The sequence below is a fragment of the Nilaparvata lugens genome, chromosome 13, assembly GCF_014356525.2.
Source record: "Nilaparvata lugens isolate BPH chromosome 13, ASM1435652v1, whole genome shotgun sequence".
NCBI classification, from domain to species: Eukaryota; Metazoa; Arthropoda; class Insecta; order Hemiptera; family Delphacidae; genus Nilaparvata; species Nilaparvata lugens.
The window spans coordinates 7,837,928-7,865,169 of NC_052516.1; the positions used below are offsets into that span (position 1 = coordinate 7,837,928).

Sequence of the window (27,242 nt, forward strand, 5' to 3'; positions counted from 1 at the left end):
ATTTTATTGGATATATAATAGAGCCCTATTTGGAGTGGATACGTTTAGTAAAACGCTTATACGTTTTTTCAGATTGATTTCTACTGTGATTGCAGATTTGACACCTAGTCTAGTGAGATTGGTTACCCCAAATTATCCTGGTTTGCTATACTTGTCTGTCATTTGACAAAGCAGATAGCTACATCCTTCTCTTTTCAAATTCATTTATAATAATATGCTGTGTATCCCACTGAATCAAATCCTATACTATTTCTTCCATTTATCTTTCTCTAGGTATTCTTAGTTACATTTTTATGTATTTAGTTAATTTTTCATGATTTTACTTGCTTTTTCTTGCTTGGATTTAGACAGTTGTCAATGCTATTAATTGATTTAATGAATTCAATATTTCTTGCGAAGAAGAAGAAGAAGAAGAAGAAGAAGAAGAAGAAGAAGAAGAAGAAGAATACTGTACTAGATGTGGATGTAGATATAGTGAGGTCCACTTTATAATAGGATGGAGAGAGATAGGAGAACAGCCTTGCCGATTCTCTGCCTTGTCACTGCCTTCTATAGAGGATAGCTGATACCTGTTCATTTGAACATTTCAATGATTAATTATGTTCCTACATTCTTGAAAAACGTTCTGGCAATATTGCGGAGCTAGAAAAGGATGGCGCTATTTGCTTTGTTAAATGATAGACATAGATAGAAACACCACTGTTAATCAAATACTGTCGTTATAATGTGGACTTCACTATACAATGCGAAAGGATTAAATGAGAAAGAGACGATGCTGATGTCGACGGACAATGGAAGAGGATCAAAAAGTAAGAACAAGGAAAAGAAGGATAGTGAAACAGGAGTAAAAGCACTAATAAATAACTAGGTCGAGGACCCAGAATAAGAGAGATTACAGAGGTCTCAGTGGAGGTGGTGATACGAGCACTGTCTCTGTCTCTCCAAGCTCAATCAAACTTCAACCTCAATGTTTCTACCTTCCTCCTCCTACTCCTCCTCCTCCTACTCCTACTCCTCCTCCTCCTCATTCCTCAATCATCACTCCTCAATCACCCCTCCTCATAGCAAGCAATTACATGTCTGCTGTCTCCTTTTCCTCCGTTTCATCCTCCTTCTCCTCCTCTTCTACCTTCTTCTTCTCCACTACTCCTCCTCCTCCTCCTCCTCCTCCTCCTTCACTTCCTGCTCCTCCTCCTCCACCTAGTCAGCAATTACATGTCTGCTGTCTCCTAGTCCTCCTCCTTCTCCTACTACTTCTCCTCCTCCTCCTCCTCCTCATTCACATGCCAGCCTGGGAAAATCCTCTATCATGCAATAACAACATAGCAACACTTTTCTCTTATTGATCTCTCGGAACGGTTTCAATCTATTACAATAATCAACATCAATCGATAGAAGGACATTGAAGAAATTCTTGGGGTGTCTGGATAGTAGTTATAATAATACTTATTTTATTTATTAGGTTAGCAAAAACAATAACGATCGGAATAGAAAAAAAAACAGGGCTATTGCCCAAAACTTCTTCAATTTCCTAATTTAGTTTCAATATGTTTATGTACACAGTTGACAAAATAACAATATACATAAAAACTTGAATTTCCAGGAGACCCATGCAAGAACTACTATAAAAATCCAGATTCCAAGATAATTTATTATTGATACACTTCGGCCCATAAGCTTTGAAAATCTTCCGTCCCTAGCCTATATTCCCGTATATTCTTTTTCACCTCCCACAATGTCTTATCAGTATCAACTTACCATAAGAAATAAACCATCTTACAATAAAGTTACTTTTTATTCTATTTTGTTTAGTTTGTAATAATTCATTTTGACTCTTGAAAACGACTTTAGATTCGGTATATTTGAGACTATAGTGAGGTCCACGTTATAATGACAGTATTTGATCAACTTTGGTTTTGCTATCCTTGTCAATCATTCGACAAAGCAGGTGATACTATCTTTTTCTAGGTCCACAACGATGCCAATTATGTTTTTGACAGTGTAGAAATATAATTAATTAATGCAGAGAATCGGCATCGCTATTCTTCTATCTTTATCCACTGTCATTATAACGAGGACCTCACTATAGCAGGTTACCCCTGCTCCGCAAGGCTCTAATAAAAAACTTGACCTACTGAAGTCTTGGAGAATTTCAAATAGGGCAACAACCATCCTCGGTATATTAAGAATCTATGTATGCAAAATTTCAAATTAATCAGTCCAGTAGCTCAGACGTGATGATGCGTCATTCGTGAATTTCCTATCCCATACGTGTATAAGCCAGTTCTTTCCTTTATTGTAATATAGATTATTAATAATTCTTATTATACGAGTATGTGCAACGGTTAATTATTTGAAGATAAGTGAAATGAATAAAAGTAATTTTAATTTTTAAAAATGAGCATTGAAATGTAAGATTAGCTTGAACTGGACAAGACACTAGATCATCAAGATAAGATAAGACACAATATTTTCCGATTTTATTTCAAAATATCAATGATTCTCATAATATATGAGTCTGTAACGGTTGACAACTTGAAAATAAGACGATATGAATCAAAGTAATTTGATTTGGATAAAAAATGAGCATCGAAAAGAAACATTAGTATGAACTGGACAAGACACTAGATTATCGAAATAAGGCAATACACAAAATTTTACAATTTTATTTCAAAATATTATTGATTCTCACACGAGTCTGTAAAAGGTTAATAGCTTTGAAATGAGTAGAAATGAATAAAAGTAATTTGGATCTAGTAACACTAGATTATCGAGATAAGGCAAGACACAATATTTTCCGATTTTATTTCAAAATATCAATGATTCTCACACGAGTCAGTAACGGTTAATAACTTGAAAAAAGGCCGATTCGTGTGATAGAGGTGTAGCGATGCAGTTTTAATGACCTCGTTTCAAAACTGGAATCGATAAAAAATTTATTGCCACCGTCTCGTGTACAAAGAACTGCGACTTATTCAGTTACCTACAGTTTTTTCAATGCTTTTTCTTACAAATCTTGTTGTAATTCATATTGTGGAACCATATTAGCCTACCTTGGGTCTCTGAAATTGATGCCAGATTGCATAAGACACAGTCAACATCTGATTCGAATAACAAAATATCAGAAAAGAAGGAAACCAGAGCATAATATTATATACCAAGGTACCTAGAATACAAATACCTAGAATGTATTCTGGGTATATACCAAGGTACCTAGAATGTATTCTAGGTACATTGATATATACTGTATTTGGTTCAATTCAGTAAATACTGGAGTAAGTATTACTATAAAGAAGCTAGCATAAGAAGATATCCCATGATATAGGCAGTTTATTATTCCCAATTTCAAGCCAATATTCTTTCTACTTAAAACTTGAGACGATCACTGTCTATTATTATTTAGTTGGGATGAGAGTGTAAGAGCGGCACAGTATAAGAGACTACCAGCGTCACATAGCTTCACAAAAATCAACTACTAGGACTATCGGCTTGAGTTAACATTGAAAATTGGAACATGGGATATCATCATATGCTATTTTTTCTCCATGGTACAAGTGAGAAAAAGTTTTACTTTATATATAAAAGTATATATCAATAGGTATTATTTAATTATTGATGCTATTAACGCGAAAAAATGGTTAGCCTTCCTGTATATTATATGATTAATTTTTTTGAAGAATTATTTTGATTGTTTTGAAAATTTAAAAAAGTCGAAGGACACAGAGACCAGAGATAGGTCAGCGGTCAGAGTGGTCTTAGGAGGATATTATATTATGCATAAAATATAATATAATACAATACAACTCATAACTAGTGAGCACATGGGTTGGAGAGCTCGCTCATGCTCATTGTACTGCTTTTCAAATCAAAAACTATTAATATAGTCATTAAATCACGAGTATAGTATAATATGTATCGATGGAACTTTATTGGTTAATCTGCATGGTCAATTCTTGGGAAATGATACTTGAGAATATCTTCCCTCAACTCTCTACTTGAAGAGAGAGAGAGAGAGAGAGAGAGAGAGAGACTGAGAGTGTGTGTGGGTGTGTGTGAGCGAGAAAGAGTGAGAGAGAGTGAGTGTGTGAGAGCGAAAGAGAGTGAGTTGAAGAGAGAGTGTGTAGAAGAGAGCGAGGATGATAGAGAATCCCAAAATCTCGTAAGAATAACGGACCAACAACAGCAAGCCACGCCTCCCAGCTACCCATACTCTCTTCTGATTGGTGGATTGGAATGCCTTCTAATGTAGTTATCAATTCTGCAAGTAGGTGACGCCAGTTACTGGGTTATTGTACCAAAACACCTCATAACATTTCTGAATATAACTCCCGATTTCCCAATAATTATTATCCTCATTAAATGAAAATACTAAGAAATTGTCAAAAACCACAGATTTATTGATGGTTAGAAAGACCGGTTTCGGTTGTTACACCATTGTCAATCTCTGATAAACGGATAATTATTATCCTGCTGAGATCATGAGAATGAATGGATTATAGAGTCTCTCAATCCCTCGAGAGTAATTTAATCAATAGTTTATGCTCATCTTTGAGATGTAGAGCTTAGTATCTTAGAGGAACAATAGCGTGAGTAGATATCCCATGATATAGGGCGTTTATGTCGCAACATTTACTGTTATCTCAAGCCGCTAGTTCATGTAATTCTTTCCCGTAAAGCTGTGTGTCACTGGTAGTCTCTCATATTGTACCGTTCATACACTCTCACCCCAACAAAACAGTAAAATTCGACAATAATCAACAGTAATCGGCTTGAGATAACAGTAAAAGTTGCGACATAAACGCCCTATACCATGGAATATCTACTCACGCTATTGTTTCTCTATGTTAGTATTTAGAAATAATATTGTAAGGAATAAAATGTTTCACAGTTAAAATTCCCATGAACCTTGGAGCGGTATACAAATTTGCCTTGAAAATTCAGGTCACCCCCTACTAATGGATAAATCAATAACCGATTGAATTCTTTTTTGAGTTCCAGGTTTACGGGTCGTTATTGATTCTCAATTATCGTTTGTCATTCATATTTTCATGAAATGTAATAAAAAATTATTTTGTATCTCTTTGGTGGAAGACATACTCAATACAATACAATACGGGTTGCCTCCTGTTTCACAGGCAACACAGATGACAAGCTACTGAAGCATTTTTCAAATATACAGATTCTAATAAGCTTTCTTTGATTGTCGATTCAATTTAATGACTTTGTCAATTCAATCCAATTTTTCTTCCGTCTGTGACCAGTGTAGTATAAACTGGATAGACATTGTCGATTAATAAAACACTAAAGTTCAAATATTTACAGTTATCTCAAGATGGCCGATCAAAGAGACTGACAAAGTTTACAATCTCCTCCTCATTCAATGAATAGAGATGGAGGTTGATTGTCATTAGGTTAATTGTCGTTAATGCAATCAGTTTACTAGAACCGCGGAGTAGAGAACATCTTTCCTTCTTTATTAAAAATAATTCTTCTTGTTTTTTGCTTAGATAAATATATACATGAATAAGAATCTTTGCTACAACGTAGTTTATCCCAAATTATGGACAATTTATTCAATTATTCCATTAAATGGAAATTATATGGGAATTATTCTCGATTGAATCACACTTTCATGAAGCGCTCAGCGTGCCATTGATATTTATCTAATTGGAAAATCCATTATCATTTGGCAGAATTAAGCTATACGAATTCCATCCCTATTATCCGTAGATGAGTCTCTGTGGAAATCAATTAAAGGCCTATTAATTCCTCTTAATAGAAACAATCTACGCATCACTTGCTGAAAACACTGTTCCAAGAACTTCCCTTGACGTGGAAAATTACAGGAAAAAGCTATCAGGTTTATAGGGAAACTAATTGACGAGAAACCTCCCTAATTCCTACCATTAGAAACTTGTACATTATAATCTATATTCGTTCAATGGAAAAGCATAAATTTTTTGAAGGTGAAAAACCACTACCGATTTGATGGAGAAACACATAAGTTTTGATGGGAAAGACCAAATATTTCAAGGGAAAACACCCGAAGAATTGATGGAAACTTCAAAAAAGGCATCAAATTATCGGAAAGTGATCATCAAGAAAGGTAGAACCCAAATTTTCTACGCAACAATCAACTACGCATAATCTTCAATTTCAAAATTTTCTGATGAATTTTTCTCTCCAATAAAAGAGATCCAGTAAACGTTCTTATGAACCCCAAAGTTTACTATAAAGAATTACTTTCTACAGATGGAAATGTCTGAGATATTGCAATAATTATTCAAATGCTAATGAATTAATAATTTATATTAAACGAAATTCCATCTAGCTGTTTACCCTGTTGTCAGTATTTGCAGTAGCAGAAGTCTTCGGGTGGATTACAGCATTTAATTTGGATTTTCGTTTAATATAAATTATTAATTACTTTTTATTATAGAATTATTACTTTCTCCTTTTTCATCCTTCGTTCGCAACTACTGCATGACATTGAAAACAATTATCGACTTCAGAAAAAAACGAGAGTACAAACAGCTGACGAATTGTATAATCAATACTGAGCACAAGGCTGCGTCTAGCGACATGGTTGAAATGCAGCATGCTTATGTTGACTGTGCGGTATGTCACGCATATGTAATCCGTCATACAACATGTAAAGTGTGTACAGTAGTTACTTACATGTCAGAACTCCAGGGTCTCCAGCGGGGGCTTAGGACTGCCCCCTGAACCAGGGGTAGTTCACCCCTGACTGTCCACCTAGGTTATTTTCAATAAATTCCGCACCAAAACTCAAAGCACCTCGATTTTTAGTAGATTTCAGGTTTATTTAGATGTTATTTCCGAATCGCGATACAAAAAGATAGGACCGCTAAGTTAGCATGACCATTTTATCAACAAATCAATAAGGGACGAACGTTTGAGGCTTATTCCAAAGCACACTTTCGCACGCGTATGCCCAGGGGCGCGCGCTGCTCAGCTGATTTCGCCAAAGCTGACAGAGTGGGACAGGCTGAGCGATCTAGCGGCGGAACGGGGAACTATGTGGACAAGAAGTGCTAAATACAAAAAAAGAATATTGTCTATCTGAAACTGCAGTACTGTACATAGTTTACTGTAAAAAATACTGTGCCATCAGTGACTGTATAGTGAGGTCCACGTTGTAATGGCAGTGTTTGATTAGCAATCAATGGTATTGCTATCCTTGTCTATCATTCAACAAAGCTATCTCTTTCTCGCTCTGCTCTGTTGCCAGATCGTCTTCTAACAATGAAGAATCAATTGACCGAGCGAAGTGAGGTCTAAGATTCAAGTCGACGGTTTGGCATTTCTCTTAATGTTTAAATGTTTATTTATATGTTGCGCATTTACGGCGAAACGCGGTAATAGATTTTCATGAAATTTGACAGGTATGTTCCTTTTTTAATTGTGCGTCGACGTATATACAGAGGTTTGTGGAAATTTTGCATTTCAAGGATAATATAAAAGGAACAAGGAGCCTCCTTCATACGCCAATATTAAAGTAAAAATCAGGGGCCTGTTTCATAAAAGTTACAAGTCCTGTAATACAGGAAAATCACCATTCCAATTACATGCTCAATATAGCCGATAAAATCAGCTGTTCCTGTATTACAGGACTTCTAAATTTTTATGAAACAGGCCCCAAACTGTAGAATAATTCATCATAAATCAGCTGACAAGTGATTACACAGATGTGTGGAGAAGCCAGTCTGTTGCTGTATTTCCATAAGGTCTATAGTTTCAATCAGGTACTTCTGGATGAGAATATTGCGTAAGGTCTACTGTTCACAGAACTACTAGTAATTAATTCACAAAATATTTCATCTCAATTATATGTAAATTCATTATGAAATTATTAAAAATATATAATTTATTGCTTAATAAAATAGTAATTAATTGATTATTATAAACGAGAATGAACAGTTGATATTACATCAATAAACCTGTATCACCTACCGTCTATAGAAGGCATTTCAAGACAGAGAGGTTCGGCAACGTTTTTCTCCTATCTTTCTTCACTGCCATTATAACGTGGACCTCATGGTCGACGCAACTTAGAGCTGATTAGTCTCTCCCTAAAACCAAACTGTAGAGAGGTCCACCTCCACGTTATAATGGCAGTGAAGGAGAACAGCGTTGCCGATTCTCTGCCTTGCCACTGCCTTCCATGGAGAATAGCTGATACTGTAATATTGTCTGTTTATTCTTGTTTAAGATAATCAATTCTATTTTATTTGTAAAGAAAATATATTTTCAAATGATTTAATAATACATTTTTTATAATTGAGAATAAATGTTTTGTTGATTAATTACAATTTCAACTCTGTTAAAATCGATCTGGCAATGCTGCAGAGCTGGAAAAGGATAAAGCTATCTGCTTTGTGAAATGATAGACAAGGATAGCAACACCAATGTTAATCAAATACTGCCACTATAACGTGGACCTCACTATACACAAACACGTATGAATCATGCCCTGTAAAACACACCCCCAGGGTATATTCGAAACTGCAGTTTCACGAGATAAAATTCTGTGTCGACCAAAACCACCGTCAAATCCCCAAGCTCCAGTATTTCCTATCAAACCCTATTTACCCACCAATGAAATCGCCATATTTCATATTGCTGGTTTTCAACACATCCTAACATCATCTAACAGTTTTCTTTAGCAGTAAATATATTGATAAATAAACTGTAAATAAAGTAATAACTAAACATTATATGGATGATATGAATGTGTGTATGTGATATACAGGTATATAGTTCCCATATTACTAGTGATAAATCCTATACTATTAAACGAGCAATTTCTGTTTATATGTTTAGATGTTTGTATTTCACCGGATCTCGAAAACTGCTCTAACGATCCTCACGAAATTCAGAACATTGTAGGTTTATAATATAAAGATTCGATTGCACTTGGTCCCATACCTGGGAAAACTCGCTGAAAGACACTAAAAGGATAATTATTATTCATCCTTGGAAAAACAGCTGGAAATTTTGTCATCATTCTGTCGATACCGTAATGGAAGAGAGTGAACGAGTGCATGTGTGTGGGATCATCCAGCTGATCTCACTAGAAGAAAAATTCAGCAAGAGAAACTTATTTTCTTTGTTTTTCTTTTTTTAGAAGACATGTTCACTTCAAAAAGTCCAAAATAGTAACTAGATGCTAGAATAGTACATAGTGATAGTAGCTCAACCTAGATATTGATTTGGACTGTAGTATAAATTTGAAAAGGGACATTTTTTGGCATAAGCATTTTGTGCCTCCTCATATAACTGTAAAAATAATTGTGCGACTGAAAAAATAATAAATGAATATTAACTATAAATTCAATCTTTCGTTACAAATTTTCTATGCTTTTACACTCCAAAGCGAAGCTCGGTCCCCCGATATTAGATATAGCCTTTAGATCCTATATCAGTGTGTATATATTTGTACATACAAAGATATAGTAGGTATGGGCTGCACATGCTATAAACAGTAATATCTTGTGCACTATATCCCCCACCAACATCGCTTGTTTATCTTGTGTTATAAGATATATCTCAAGCTGGAAGCTGGAGCTATCCCTACAACATTTTGTAGCTCCTTCGGGGGACATTATCACTTGCCTCTCGTGAAATATGTGCTGATAAATACCAAAATCCATTATTTTATAGGGCTTTCAATCTTTTGAGATCAGTTGGTAATCTAACCCAAACCTTCCGAAAAAACAATGTAGCGTCTTTATTTCGCCAATCAAGAACAATAATCAAGGACTGTTTTAATGAAAGTGGCTTGGGAAAAAGTATAGTTCGATTGCTAAGCAACTAAGCAAACTACCAGCTATTAGTATATTATGATTTGAGATTGTTGATGAGTGGATAACAACTACAAGACTTAACCTATCTCGGACTATGTGTAACCTTATCTAAATTTGGGAGGGGAATAGCACAAGGTTACCTTATTTTTTCTCTCCCTATCATTTTGTTGATGTACTTATTGTATGAATCAATAAATAATTGAGATAATAGCAGGCATAAAGGTATAGGATGAAGAGAGAGAAATTGGAAAAATTGATTGGAATCTGAAACTGAATTCTATTTAGAGCTCACCTTTGTTGAGTCGGTCGATGGATTCAATGCGTCCTTCGATTTTGTTACGAAGTGAATCCAAATCAAAGGGGGCCACAAATCCGTGATCTACGCTGCGACTTTTACTCCTGAAAAATTAGAAAAATAATACAAATTAATAAAATTTAATGGATTACAATATTATTATTATCACGATCAGACATTAGTCTTGTAAGCTTCAAGCTCTTTCTTACTATTCATAATTTTTTTCGCCACACTGCACAGAAAGCAACTGTTTTCCAGTCCCTACGTAGATCTGAAAGACATTGTTTGCAGACGACTCTCGTCTGACGTCAGAACAGGTTTCTTTCCGGCCTAGGCCGGAAAGAATACCCTTTCCAGCCGCTAACATGGAACCGCTAACATGTGATCAAAAAACAGCTGATCAAAAAACTTTTCATTATTTGTGTTCATTATTCAATAATTAAAACATTTATAATAATATCATCTTATTGTCATTTGAAAGAATAAAAAAGTATAAAGTCAACCTCCCACATAATTGAACATCATCTTTTAGGTTATTTAGACAAATCAGAATAAAAAATAAAAATACTTGGACAATTTCCTGATATTCAGATTACCTTAGAGCTATCACCTTCCACTTCTGCTTTTGGAAGTGCTTAGTAAACAACTATTCTCATAAATATATAGTTTATTTTTGTGTGTGGCGAAAAATAGCGTTTGCACCACGGGCAAAAATGTTTTTCCGGCTCTCAATCTTTTCTAGTCCTCGGCCTACGGCCTCGGACTTGAAAACCGATTTCGAGCCGGAAAAATCTCATTTTCTGCTGTAGGTGCGAAATATACTATATAGTGTATGTTATGTGACTGTATGTATACAATTGTACAAGGAACAAATTTGAATTCCATCATCTGAAATAAAATATTGCCGAGGGGAAGAGATGATGAGGATAAGAGAGACGAGAAAGAGACAATGAAAAGTAGATAATTTGTAAATAGAAGTAGATAAATAATAACAAGTATGATTTGTAGAATGCCACGTGGAAGTATGCCCCTTGAAGTCCAAAACTATAAACCTACTGGAAAAAGAGATGTAGGGAGGCCAAGAAAGAAATGGGATAATTACAGGTTAATTAATAAACCTAATCCCTGGAAAGAAGATGATGATGAATTTTAAAACTTGAAACCTTAAACTTGAGAGAGATGAGAAAAGAAGACAGATACAGAAAAATGATGATAATTGAATAATGATAGTGCATGATAATTATTAACATTTTTGGACAGAGCATTATCGAAAATTCTTGAAAGTCAAAAATATGTAACCTATACTTTTGGAAATGTTACTGTTTATGAAATTTGTGAGAAGAACCGTTTTGGGCTGAGCCTGTTGCTCTCTCCCACATTTATTGCTATATTGAAAGAAGAGAATAATATCATTGAGACATATTTCAGAAAATCAAAAATACTGAAATCATCATGAAAAGAAATGGAAGACAGTCAAGGAGATGCGATAAAAGGAATACAGAGAAGTTGCCAAAAATAAGAAATGGATATTGGTGAGAATACAAGAATACAAGAGTAATAATATTAGAAACATAGCATCATAACACAGGCCATTGACTTGACAGATCTCAGACACAAATGCAGACAGACAGCTTGCTGGAAGTGAGCCAGCTCATTATAATAGAGCAATATTTTGAAGGACAACCTCCTGCAAATTATATTAAGAACCTCCTGCTGAGATATCAACTCTAGTTTTGCAGTTACAAAGGTTTAGTATATAATATACATAGCTTATACACATATATTTATATCGTAGGTGTTGATCAGCTCTTTCATCCACCTACAGTATAGATAGAATATATATAGATAGTATATGAATAGACATATATTTATATTATAGCTATCAGATTAATTCATTTATGTGCTATATTTATATAGGAAGAGTTTATAAATGTGGAGTATATAATATATGCCAAATAAATATATTACAGTAGGTATTATACTCTTTCAACCACCTACAATATAGATACTATAGATAGAGTAGATATGTAGATTCAGTAGTATATGAATATCTATTTATATTATAGCTATCAGATTAACTCATTCAAGTTCTATATTTATAGAGGAAGAGTTTATAAATGTGGAGTATATAATATATGCCGAATAAATAGATATAATACAGTAGGTATACTCTTTCAACCACCTACAATATAGATACTATAGATAGAGTAGATATGTAGATTCAGTAGTATATGAATATCTATTTATATTATAGCTATCAGATTAACTCATTCAAGTCCTATATTTATATAGGAAGAGTTTATAAATGTGGAGTATATAATATATGCCGAATAAATAGATATAATACAGCAGGTATACTCTTTCAACCACCTACAATATAGACACTATAGATAGAATAGATATAGGTAGTATATGAATACACATCTCTTTATATTATAGCTATCAGATTAACTCATTCAAGTCCTCTATTCATGTAGGAAGAAATTATAAATGTGGAGTATATAATATATCCCGAATAAATAGATATATCACAGTAGGTATACATCGATTCATTTTATAGCTATCAGATTATTAACTCATTGAAGTCCTCTATTTATGTAGGAAGAGTTTATAAATGTGGAGTATATAATATATGCCAACTACATAGATATAGGAGAGCTGTCAGTGAATTTTTGACCTTGGTCAACTTCATTACAATGTAAATGATACTGACACATTTGTTGCACTTTCCTCATTTCGTCTTCTAGTAAGTGAGATTCAGGTTAAAATGACAGCATTTGTTGTCAATATAACATATCAATGCTTGCAATTCAATCAATCTACAGATCTACAGATGAAATTAATAATAGAGATTGCATTTATTCAAATGCTAATTAATGCGTAATTATTATTTAACGAAAATCCTAATTAAATGCTGTAAATCACCCCGAAGACTTCTGCTGGAGACAATGTTTGCAGTAGCAGAAGTCTTCGGGGTGGTTTACAGCATTTAATCTGGATTTTCGTTAAATAATAATATTATTATACTGTACATTCAATCAATGCTAGTGGTAGGTAAAGCTCATACTAATATTTGCGTTTGAACGAATAGAGAGAGTCAATTAGAGTGAAAGGAAGAATAGTATGGGGTTAAAATGAATGATAAAAATTAGAACTAAATAAAATTAAGATTAAATAAATTCGCAGAGAGAACGAAATGAAAATAAAGAAACGAGTTACGTTACCTGACCCAAGGGATTTGATCAGAAGTACGTCCGACGTCTGTGGAAGAACGGCGGGATCTAGAGTAAAACATAAAAAAATAATAAAAATTAAAAAAAATAAAATTAAAAATTAAATGAATTGAAAATTAAATGAAATTTTATTAAAAAAATAAATCATAAATAATGTAAAGTAATAAATAAAATTAAATGAAATCAATCAAAATTGATGAAATTAGGAAAATAAAAACCAAAGATAGAGGAGGTTCTTTGAACCTTTGGATCTTTGAATCCGTCCCTTCAAAAAACACGAACATAAAAGAAGATAGAGATGCTTATTTGAAGTAGGCTGATCGACTCTTACTCATTTTTCTATTCGTCTTATACTTTTACATCTCAAAGTCCGGGTTGCACAAAAGTCTGTTGAATTTTAATCATAATTAGATGCCACGAGAACCAATCAGAGAAGGTTCAATTGAGGATCAATCTTCTCTTATTGGTTCTCGTTGCATTAAATCAGCATTAAAATTAAACAGACATCTGTGCAACAAAGCCTAAATATATGGTATGGAATCTTTTCGAAAAGTGTATTCAAGTAACAAACATTACTTGATAATGGAATACAATAATTATTTATATCAAGATGAAAATATCAACTATTGTAATCTGTGATTTCCTTCAATAAAAATATCATCTATTTTAAAACCTGAAAAATAATATTATTGATGAGTTCTCCAACCATAATAAATTCGAGATCAAAAACATATTCCACCATTGAAATGGAAGTAACACAAAGATAGAAGGTTTTATATATTAGTGCCGGTTGCAAAAAAGCCGGTTAAATTTTAACCGTGGTTAATTCCACGAGAACCAATCAAAGAAACAGTCTTCTTAAAATACCTTCTCTGATTGATCATCTTGGAATTAATCACGGTTAAAATTTAACCGGCTTTTGTGCAACGGGCCTTAGTTTTATTTCAATAAAATGGTAATCCTTCATAACAAATTGAATATTTCACCATCTTTCCATTTCAGAAAATATACCTTTAGTAGCAACATTTGAAAAGACTGTTTTCAAGACACCTTCAATTAAACAATCACCTCTCATTGTAACAAAAAACGTACGAGACAAAATAATTATTTTTGACGAGTTCCATTTTCTGAAACAAGTTTTCGCTTGTTATCTAGTTAGAAGGCGAAGAAAATTAGCTGGGGTGTGAGATGAGAAAGAAAATTAGTTACAAGATAAAAGTGGAAAAGAAAATGAAGAAAACACGTTTTCATCTGCATGACAATAGACGTGGAGAAACAAAAAGAGAGAGGCCGAACAAAAGATGGAAAATTGTCGAAGTTAAACGATACCGTATAATAAGCTTTACTCCAAGTTTTTCCTTCTAGAATATTCTGAATTATTCATACAGTGCAGGCAGCATTGGACGACTTTTCCCAATATGGGTCGATACATAACAATGTATTCGTGTGGGTGAATATATTTTTCCGGTTTATTTCCATGATGACGGAATACTTTGCTACATATTACTTTGATACAGATAGGCGTTTTTCCATTGTGAGTAAAACTTAAAGAAAACTATGTGAATCATCTCTTTTCAGACTTGTAACTTTTAACAAACAATTAACAACATAAAGTGGAGCAAATTCATGACTTGTAGATTCATTGATAAAACTGTTTTTGTTATTTGGAATTAATACTTCACTAATATTTTGTTCAAATTTTGGAAGAATAATTCAATCTTGTTCTGCCCAAAAACCTATAGCTAATACTAATAAAAATACCGATGCTGTTGAGATAAATATCCAAATTCAATTATATTATATCATCAAGTTTCATTATTGATTCATAACATTAGTACATCATCAAAATGATAGGGAGAGAAAAATAAGGCAACCTTTTGCTATTCCTCTCCCAAATTTAGATAAGGTTACACATAGTCCGAAATAGGTTGAGTGCAGGTTGCACAACAGCCGGTTAAGTTTTAACCGTGATTAATTCCACGAGAACCAATCAGAGAAGCCGTCTCTTCAAAAACGCATTCTCTGATTGGTTCTCGTGGAATTAATCACGGTTGAAATTTAACCGGCTGTTGTGCAACCGGGCCTAAGTCTTGTAGTTGCAAACTTGTATTTCGCAAACTTGAAGTCAAGTTTACAAGAACAGAAACTTGAGTCAACTATACCAATGTAGACCCTTCTTCAAGTTTTGTTGATTCAAGTAGATGTTTAAAACTTTGACTATTGTATTCAACTCTAATCTTGAAGTTACAATCTAACCTACAAATTGGAGAATAGAGATAGAAACAGTTGTGAGTCAATGAAGAATGTATAACACAACTAAATAAAATATAATATAATAATATATATAATAAAATATAATATAATAATATATGATTCAAAAGAGAGTATGATATAGAGAAGAAAATTCTGAAATTTATTAATTAGATATTTTACTTCATAATTATATACTCTTGAGGTTATGAAATATTGAGTTCAAGTAAACTTGACTTCAAGTATTCAAAATCGCTCATTCAACACAAACGTTAAAAAGCCTGTATTCGATAAAACTTGACCAATGTAAACGCTGCTTATATGCTGTATTGTAAACACGTAATTTGGATGAAACCTCAAGATTGACCATCAGCTGTTCTTATTGAACAGCAGATCTTATTGCGTTTACAAGATGTAAAGGATATCCTCTTTCAATCAGAATTCTCCACATAAGACTTCTATTCACTCTATCGAATGCTTTTTCAAAATCAATAAAAGCTATATGTGTTTCAAGGTTGAACTCTCTTCTTTTCTCTATCAGTCTTTTAACTGAGAAAATGTTGTCTCTAAATAATAATAAAAATTATTATTAAGTTTGTCAGTTTATATATATAAGTTTGTCAGTTGATGGCAGCTACAAACTACTTGAGGCGCCACAACTCTGTTTCTGGGATCCTACACCAGGATCTTGCCCTGAAGTTTGGTCCAGTGGATCAAAAACTGCCTTACTGACTATACAAGCCACTTTCTGTACTTGAGAATGATAAACACAAGATGTATTGGGATCGCTGTGTGCTGACTGATAGGACAGTTGTGCACAACCGGCCAGACATTATCATCATGGACAAGACAGCCAGGGAGACTATTTTGATTGATGTTGGCATACAATGTTGCCACAGCTTGGAACAATATTACTAAGAGAAAATATTCAAGTATCTCTCCCCCTGCCTGCTGAGATCAGGGATGTCAGGAAGCAGGAAAAAGTTACAACTATCCCTACTGTTGGAGTGATCAGGCAGAAGGTTTCAGCGAACCTCAGTTGCCTTGGTGTCTCAGGGAGTGCAAAACATGGAATTCAAAAGGCGGTTGTACTCAGCACGGTATCAATGATTAGATTCTTTTTGAATTTGACAGAATAGAGATGTACCAATGTCTTGCCAAAGGCCGACTTAGGTTGCAATAAAAAATGCTCACTTTGTAAGTGATGAAATGATTGAATAATAATAATATTCGTATGGCTTCTATTGGTGGAGAGTTCCCGACGGAAGTTAGAATTTATCATTTAAGCCGTCAATGGGCCTCACGACTATCATACTTCAGCCGGGACCGAACATTTAACGTGCCCATCCGACAACACTGAATGATGTGAGGAAGCCCCGACAAAAACTGGCTTCAGAGATACTATAATTTGCAACAAACTTTAAATTCTATACGACTCTTGGGCAAAATAAAATCCTGCAACAGTTTGGAATCCTTTTTTCTTCCCAAAAATTAATCGGGTGTTTTTGGAAAGATGACACCAAACCCCTCCCAATAAGTTATTCAGCTACAAATACCAGCTTCTATGACACAAATGATGGATGTCATCCCTTGTTCTAGCTACAAGTGTTTCTTGGCCGACTTCCAAGCTCTAGCATTCACCAGAATGCTGGATGGGAAATGCGCTGTCATACGGGTTCATTAGCTGGATAAAACAATGTCAGCAGTTGGCTGTTCACAAACATTTCTATCCAGTGAGGTCTACGTAACTATGGCAGTATTTGATTAACATTGGTGCTGCTATCCTTGTCTATCATCCGTGTATCATCTTTTTATAGTGAGGTCCACGTGATAATGTCAGTATTTGATTAGCATTGGAGTTGCTATCCTTGTCTATCATCCTTGTATCATCTTTTTATAGTGAGGTCCACGTTATAATGACAGTATTCGATTAACATTGGTGTTGCTATCCTTGGCTGTCATCCTTGTAACATCTTCCCTTGTTTCTCACAATGTTGTGTTTCTGTATGTATCCACTCAAGTTGAGTCTAAGAGAGGGCCGACTGCCCCCTAACTTCGCTCTCTATGAAAAACAATGACATTCATTCTATTTTATTCTATAGTGAGGTCCACGTTATAATGGCAGTATTTGATTAGCATTGGTGTTGCTATCCTTGTCTATCATCTTCCTATAGTGTGGTCCACGTTATAATGTCAGTATTTGATTAGCATTGGTGCTGCTATCCTTGTCTATCATCCTTGTATCATCTTTTAATAGTGAGGTCCACGTGATAATGGCAGTATTTGGTTAACATTGGTGTTGCTTTCCTTGTCTATCATTTGACAAAGCAGCACTTTCGACATGGAAATGGAGAATTTGATTTGAAATTCTTGATCAAGGTCATACGTTGTTTCCATTATTTGAGAATATTAAAAAAGCATTTGGAAGAAATTGAGAGAGTTGAAAGTTCAATAATAGTACCCTTCTCAATTTATACTCTTGTTGATATGCCTCACAGGGGGAAAATCTCATAGTTAGTTACTTATCCCTGTAAATGATGAAGAGTGGGAGATTTCATAAGATAATTTGGTTTTTCAATTAATTATTACTTATTTCTAAAAACACTTCACTTTTATGGGCTACATTTTAACAAATTAATGAAAACAATATAAAAACTTGTAGTACCCTTTATTATTAAAAACTTTAAAATATACTAAATTAAATTGATTTTAACTTGAAAATGACCTATGGTCGAAACTAGTCGTTAAAATATTTCAAAGTTTTTAATAATAAAGGGTACTTCAAGTTTCTATTAATTTGTACTAATTTCTGTATGGCAGAACAAAGCGGATAACGCTATCTCTTTCTTGCTTTGCTCTGTTGCCAGATCGTCTTTTAACAATGTAAAAGTATAATTAATTAACAAAATATTCAATCTTAACTATGAAATCATTGAAAAATATCTCTGTCAGAGTTATAATTAACAATAGTTAGTTAGTTATATTATTATTAAAATTAATATTGTCAGAGGCATGGAATTCAATTCAATGGATCTTCTAGTAGGCTAAACAATGTACAGTATTATATTTCTTCAATTCTCATAAATAACCAACAAATGTCCCTATTTATCAGACTGAATAAATTCAAACACATTTGATCTATTATGTATTTGAATGATTCACGGTTCATGAATAACGAAAAGTTGAGTTATAGAAAGGGTTGAAGCTCAGATTTTTAAAGAAATTCATGCGAAGTCAACAAAAACTGGTCTCCTAGATCCTATTCTTGTTTGGTTTTAAAGTAGAATGTTACTATTTGATGTACTTGATAATTATAAATTATTATTTGACAATATTATAGTCTTAATTTCCGAAAATGTTCAATCAATCAACCTTACAATCTTCCAATCTTATCAATTATTATTGAGAAGAAAAACTTGATTAATAATAATTATCATTTTTACATCCAATTCTCAATCACTTTCCATTTTAATTACTTTTCATTTTTAAATCACTTTCCATCTTTTAAATAATTAAATCACAATTTCCGATTATTTTCAATCATCAACTTTACAGGCCAATCGAATCACTTTCCGATACTTCAATTCGTCATCCTCGCTTCATAAACTACTTTCTTGTTAAACTACAACTCATAATAGTTGTTGGTGAAAGGAAAATGAATCAAAACTAAAATGAAAACCACGACAGTGAAAGTAAAACTGTACCTGGCCGTAATTAGTTATCTGTTATGGCACACAGACTCGTAAGCTTGTAGAACATTCTACAATATCTCTTACATCATGGAGGCATTATCTCTTCAGTGCTAAAACTATATACAGGTAAATTGAAACAAAAAGTTTGTGGGACACTTCTAGCAATATTTAGACATGTATATCTTGCTGTATATAGCAAATTTCCTGTATGTAAGATCGTCAGATGAAAGTATTATCTATTTTATGTTCCTGATAAAGAAGATTCATGTTTCTATTTACTATGTTCCTATTTTATGTTCCCATTTATTTATGTTCCTGATATATGAAGATACAGATAAATTGTAATAAGTAGTGTGTGGGTCAAACAGTAGGAGTAGGCTATAATATATACATGGGGAGACCGGTCTCACAAAGTGTCAAACTGATAAACTGAAAAATAGATAAATAAATATATGTCACTGTACTCAACTATAAAGAGTGCCTCACGAAAGGTGTAGAAGACCAAAGATTCTACATGAAATTTGCAACAAATTATGTTACATTGTTTACTACAATTATCTTACAGTGAAATTAGTTTTCGACATAATATATAGATTTTTCGATATTTTTGAAATAAATATATGTCACTGTACTCAACTATAAAGAGTGCCTCACGAAAGGTGTAGAAGACCAAAGATTCTACATGAAATTTGCAACAAATTATGTTACATTGTTTACTACAATTATCTTACATTGAAATTTAGTTTTCGAGATAATATATAGATTTTTCGATATTTTTGAAAACGTTTACAAACTAGGAGACTATCAGTCAAGATTTTAAATCCAAGGACATGGTTGGGAGGAAGAAGAAATTTTCAATAAGACTAAGATAATTTTTATATTTGTTTGACGTTTTTGAACTTTTTATAAGAGCTCAAAGTTGAAAAAAGTAGCCTACACTCGTCCAGCTTGTAGCCAAATTTCAAACACTGTGGGCGCTCATAAAAAATTCAAAAACGTCAAAGAAAAAAATTTAAATTTAATGAATCGTATCGAAAATGTCTTCGTCTTTACAACCACATCTATAGATTAATATTTTGAAAGTTTTCTAGTTACTGACGTTTTTCAAAGATATCGAAAAATCTATATTTCTCGGAAACTGAAGTCGATACAGTTGAAAAAAAAAAAATTTTTGTTGTAAATTCCATGTAAAATATATATGATCTTAGTCTGTCACACCTTTGGTGGGACACTCTGTATATAGCAAAGCTCATTGTCTTTTTTTCTTTAGGGCTACTTTTAATATAAATCTCAGTACCCTTAATAATTTAAAAGGGTACTGAGATTTATATTTTTATTTATAGTTGTAAGAAAGTGAAATGGAAGTATTATATAAATCTTCTGTTACATTAAAAACTATATTTAGGTACATCGAAACAAAATAATGTTTATGTTGGTCACTTTCAAATGCTTCATATATGTATTTGTAGTTGTATTCCATTGTATTTAGGAATTTTCCTGCATGTAAGATCGTCAGAAGAAAGTGTTAAGTATTATACAGAGTAAGTCATATGTATGGGAACCCTTCAATAAGTTGGAGACTGTTGTAGATATAATACTTTGACTCTCAGGATAAGTTATTGGTCAAATACTCTGCCTTTTGACATACAACAGGGATTTCAACCCCTCATAAGGGGTGACTTAGGGGTTGTAACTCGACTATTCTAAATGTAAACACTCATTGTGTGGTACATCATTTTTAAAACAAGGAAGATGGCATCGATAAAAATGTTCTATGATACTTGTATCAAAAATGGCGGCTGATTGAAGTTTTAGTTTTTATAGAAATGAAGGTTTGTAACTCAAATATTTTGAATGTAAATACCCATTGTGTGATACATAATTATAAAAGTCTTTTCAAAACGAGAAAGATGACATCAATTAAAATGTTCTATGATACTTATATTCAAAATGGCGGCTGATTGAACTTTATCAATTATTTCTTTAAAAACTAAAATTTCAATCAGCCGCCATTTTGGATACAAGTATCATAGAACATTTTTATCGATGCCAACTTTCTTGTTTCAAAAAGGCCTTTAGAATGATGTACCACACAATGGGTGTTTACATTTGAAATAGTCGAGCTACAACCCCTAAGTCACCCCCTTATGAGGGGTTGAAATCATTTGTACGGCAAAAAGTAGAGTATTTGACCAATAACTTCTCCTGAGAGTCACAGTATTATATCCACAACAGTCTCCAATTTATTGAAGGGTTCACATATATATTACTCACTCTGTAATATCACTCTTACTGCTAAAACTATAATTATAGGCCTAGAGATAAATTGAAAAAAAATGTTTCTGTGTATACAATTTTAAATGCTTCAATGTATTTGTAGCTGTATATAGCAATTACAAATGTATATAGCAATGAACCTACATTCAAGATCATCAAATGAAAGTATCATATATCTTATGTTAGTTACTGCTAGAACTATATACAGGTAAACTGAAACAAAAAGTTTCTATGGGTTCACTTTTGAACACTCTATATATATATATATTTGTAGCTGTATTCCACTGTATATAGCAAAGTTCCTGCATGTTATATGAAGCGCACTTCTCCAACACACTTCTAATGACAATAACAATAAAAATAACGTAATTGTTACGATAATTGCAACGATAAATTTTCTAGTCACCTGGGCGAAGGATTGAATTTATACTAGCAACTATGTACTTCCTGGTTTTTATTACTATTCAACTCAGGCACGCGAAAGGATAGGCTTGCAGTTATTTCTCTTTTTAGGTTTTCTACTTTTACAACGGTTTTATTGTATAATGTGTTTTTTGGCGCGGATTGGAAAGTAAGTTAAGGCTGTATGGTACACCTTTTTATTTTTATTTAAATTGGATCATCTTTTCCAATATAATTATTAAGATCATTATAAGAGTGAGAAGAAGTGGCATCTGAAATTTTTAAGTGGTCTAATAAGCGAGTTATGGGTTGTTGAAGTGCTAAACTCCGTTTTCTTTCCAGATCATAAACGGTTTCGAATTTTCCATTGGAGTTTTTCTTAATACATTCAGTATATCGTTGGCTTTGTTCTAATATGCGTTTTTTCGCGATTAATACCAAAATAAACAATTTATCGAATTTACAAAAAAATGTTACTTTTTTATTCATGAACAAAATGGGGGAATAAAATGTTTTATTTGGGAAGGATACATTTTTTGAATTTGTAAGAGAAGTTCTAATAATATAGTCGAAACCGTTTATGATCTGGAAAGAAAACGGAATCTGGAGATATTTAGCACTTCAACAACCCATAACTCGCTTATTAGACCATTTAAAAATTTCAGTTTCCACTTTTTCTCACTCTTATAATAATCTCAACAATAATTATATTGGAAAAGATTATCCAATTTAAATAATTAAAAAAAGTGTACCGAACTGCCTTAATGAATATGGTTTGAAGAATATTGATTGGATTGTAATAATTTTACAATATAATTTTATCAATAGCTAGTAGTTCTGTGAACAGTAGACCACACGCAGTATTCTCATCCACTAGTACCGGATTGAAACTATAGACCTTATGGAAATACAGCAATAGACTGGCTTCTCCACACATCTGTGTAATCACTTGTCAGCTGATTTATGATGAATAATTCTATAGTCTGATTTTTACTCCAATATTGGCGTATGAAGGAGGCTACTTTTTCTTTTTATATTATCCTTGAAATGCAAAATTTCCAAAAACCTTGTATATACGTCGACGCTCAATTGAAAAAGGAACATACATGTCAAATTTTATGAAAATCTATTACCGCGTTTCGCCTTAAATGCGCAACATATAAACATTCAAACATTTAAACATTGAGAAATGCCAAACCGTCTACTTGAAAAATCTTAGACCTCACTTCACTCGGTAAAAAATGATTTCAGTGGAGTAAAAAAGTTAAATTATTGATTTTCCTGTTTTTAAAAGAAGTTATTTGATTGCACATAATGGGGAAATTGATAACATTAAAACTAAAGTGAGGTCCACGTTATAATGGCAGTGAAGAAAGATAGGAAAACGTTTTGGAGTTGCCCTGTTTCTTGATCTCAACTTCATTAATTTCATGGATGAATTAACTGTGATAATATTATATTAAATAGATACAATAAGATTTAGATTCTATAAGCTTCTATAGAATATCTATCTTCTTATAGAATATTTTATCTATAAGATGGATAGAATATTTTTTTTATATTCTTATAGAATATTATTTTTATCTTCTCTGATGACAAGACCAATTCTGGTATTTATCACATTTTCTACTACCACTGATGGTGATGGGCCCACATAAGCTCTTAGGCTTGTGCGTGGGTAATGAGTGAGTGGGATGATGATGAGAGAAGACGACTACTTTTTAGGTAGTCGGGACCGACGACTTATCGTCTCCTCCGAAAGACGGGGTGGCCATTGTGCTGTGGTCAAAAACTTTTTGCCCAAGTCGAGATTCGAACTCGGGTTCTCTTGCATATTAGACCGGTGCGTTATCACTATATATAACGAGCCACCCATTATCTATTGATCTATCTCATTCTTAACTAGCAGGTAACCCGTGCTCCGCATGGGTCTAATTTATTAGAAACTTGAAAACTGAAAACTTGACCTACTAAAATCTTGAAGAATTTAAAATAGGCCTTTACCATCCTCGGTAAATTAAAAATCTTTATGCAAAATTTCAGTCCAGTAGTTGAGACGTGATGAGTCATCCGTGAATTTCCTATCCCCTACGTGTATAAGCCAGTTCTTTCCTTTATTATATTATTGATTTCAGTGCATTTAAATGAGGCATGCTGGAAAATTTAATAAACCATCATCGGTAAATTAGGAATCTATATGCAGCATTTCAAGTTAATCAGTTGAGTAGTTCAGACGTGATGATGCGACATTCGTGAATTCCCTATCCCCTACGTGTATAAGCCAATCTTTCCTTTATTATATTATAGATTTATCTCAATTTATATTTGTCTATCTCAAAACCGATTGTGTCATCAAAGATAAAGTAAATTCGTATGGCTTTTGTTGGTGGGGAGTCCCTTGCGGGAAGGTCCCACCGCCTGAATATATAATTTAAGCCGTCAATGGGCCTTACGACTGTCATACTTCAGCCGGGACCGACAGTTTAACGTGCTCATCCGATAACACGGGAGTGATCTGGTTAAAAAACTTTTGGTATTGAGAGGGTTTGAACCCGGGATCTCTATGCTGCTACGCAGGCACTCTATCCACTAGACCACGGATCACTCCATCAAAAATAATTGAAAGGTTCTAATGTCTCTATATATTTGAACTATCCAGTACCCCTAGAAATAAGTGAATGAATGATTCCAATTATGTCACAAAACAAGTAATATCCTTTTATTTTCTTGTAGTGTCCCTTCAAACCAACTCTCATTCTTCAATGAATAGAAATTATCAACCAATTTAAAAATATTTGTGTATTTCATTATGGAAAAAATACCACAATACAACTGTAATTTCAACTCTCTTTCTCTCATCTCCCTAAGCCTCACTTCACTCTCTCTCTCTGATAGAGATAATGTTTGATAGTTTGTTAGAGCGTTAGTTAATGTTTGTAGTTATGTTTATATTAATGTTTGTTTAGTTAGTAATGTTTGGTTGAGAGCTAGTGGGAAGGATATTTTGAATATTCTTTCCGAAGAATGGACATTGATATGTCCAAAGCTCCGCAAATTTATGTAGATGCATAACAATATAATTATCTATAGTTATTATATTACAAATTACTTTTTCATATATACATTTCAATAATTATTTTCTTAGTCTATATTATGTAAATTCATCTATAATTTAGCTGTATTGTAAGCTATTGTATATAAGTGTATAAGCCAGTATATTATATTGTAATCTACAAAGATAAAGTACTCAATCAATCAATCAATCAATCTCTCTGAAGGAGAGTTTGTTGGAAGGATATTTTGAATATTCTTTCTGAAGAATGAATGGACATTGATAAGTCCAAAGCTCCGCCAATTTATGTAGATACATAACAATATTATCTATAGTTATTCCAAATTGCTTTTTTCATATCATATACAGTTCAATAATTATTTTATGAGTCTATATTATGTAAATTGATCTATAATTTTGCTGTATTGTAAGCTATTGTATATAAGTGTGAAAGCCAGTATATATTGTAATCTACATAGATAAAGTACTCAACCAATCAATAAATCAATCTCTCTCACTCCCTCTCTATGTACCATTCCATTCTCCTCGTCGATTAATTTGTTTCAAAACTCAGCTAGATAAATTGAAGATGGCGGTTATTGGGCAAGTTTCATTCTCAGAGAATACATAATACAGAGAATATAAGTTTGCCGTTATTTCGGAATTCGTATCCACTCCAGAAAGCCAGTATATAATAATAACTTTCCATTTCCCTTCTCAGAGAAATTATGACAAAACTTTTCCACTATAAAACACTTTCAATTTTCCTCTTGCTTCAAGATTCGGCCTCATCTGGAGCTATGATATTCATATTCTTAAATAAAGTGAGACTACATTCAAAGACTGTGAAGTAAGTCAGTCTCTAAATGGAGCAGTTATAATAATGATGAGTTATTATCTTCTATGAATTCATAGAAGATGAGTTATTATCTTCTATGAAATCATAGAAAAGTTTCTGCTCGATTATTTTAGTGTGAGCACAGTTTTCCAGATAGGCTCTTCCTGGTCGTGTGTTGATAGGAAGGATATGAAATAATATCCTCTCCAGAGTTGACCATTATTTGTTGAAATATTGCCGATTAATCTAGTTATATTATAGATATGCAAACAATCTTCATTGTGGTAATTTCTCATACTTTGTAAAATTCGTTGAATAATTAGCTATACTGTCATTTATTGTAAATAAGTGTTTGTTTATCCAGAGTATATTGTAACCTACATTAATAAAAACAGTCACGGAATGTTATTTGTAGTTTCAAAATTCTTGGATTATTGGTGATCTTGGTTTTCGATGATATCCTATTGTATTAAGCGAGCAATTTCTGTATTTATAAATCTGGTTATTTTATATGTGGTTATTTTCATATCTGGCTATTTTTATATCTGGTTATTTATGTTTAACGGATCTCGAAAACGGCTCTAACGATTTTCACGAAATTTGGAACACAGTAGGTTTATGATATAAAGGTTCGATTGCTCTAGGTCTCATCCTTGGGAAAACTCGCTGAACGACATTAAAAGGATAATTCATCCATGGCTGAAACAGCTGTGGATAGTAAAAAAGTGAGTAAAAATGTGAAAAATCAAAATATCGCATCCCCGAAATTCATAAGATGACATATAGCCAGCTGTGAAATATAAACACGATCATTTTAAAGAATTGCGTTCTGTTTATCAATAAATAAAAATAACGAGCGAAGCTCGGTGCCCCGATATTCAATAATATTAATCATTCAGTGTGATGATTATGATTCATTGAGGACAGTTTTGAACGATATGCGATTCATTTGACTGAATCTTTGTGTAATGTATTGTATGATGCTAGATTGATATTTCCATAGAGAAACTATAGCGTAAGTAGATATACCAAGGTACAGGGCGTTTATGTTGCAACTTTTACTGTTATCTCAAGCCGATTACTGTCGATTATTGTCGATTTTTAATGTTTTGACCGGGTAAGAGTGAATGAACGGCACAATATGAAAGACTACCAGCGTCATAAAGCTCCACGGGAAGAACTGCGTGGACAATAGGCTTGAGATAACAGTAAAAATTGCAACATAAATGCCCCATACCATGGGATATCTACTTATGCTATTGTTTCTCTATGATTATTATTCATTGTGTATTTTCATTATTCTATATTGTAGTATCAATTTGTGCTTGTAGATGTGAGTATTTTATTATTCTATGTGATAGTGAAATAAGAATAAT

The 27,242-nt window shown here is 33.1% G+C and overlaps 1 protein-coding gene across 6 annotated transcripts in view; it reads right to left on the reverse strand.

Annotated features, from left to right (window-relative positions):
- The window catches only part of LOC111053310 (TLD domain-containing protein 2), a 381,057-nt gene that overhangs the window by 230,337 nt on the left and 123,478 nt on the right, over positions 1–27,242 (reverse strand). For 5 of the 6 annotated variants that reach the window (XM_039439705.1, XM_039439706.1, XM_039439709.1 and 2 more), the window contains exons 3-4: positions 13,347–13,403; positions 10,120–10,226 (exon numbers count right to left, since the gene is read on the reverse strand). In XM_039439705.1, the coding sequence (XP_039295639.1) occupies positions 10,120–10,226; positions 13,347–13,403 (164 nt within the window). Of the gene's footprint in view, positions 1–6,678; positions 6,828–10,119; positions 10,227–13,346; positions 13,404–27,242 lie in introns of those variants that run through there. The other variant, XM_039439713.1, reaches the window with a different exon arrangement.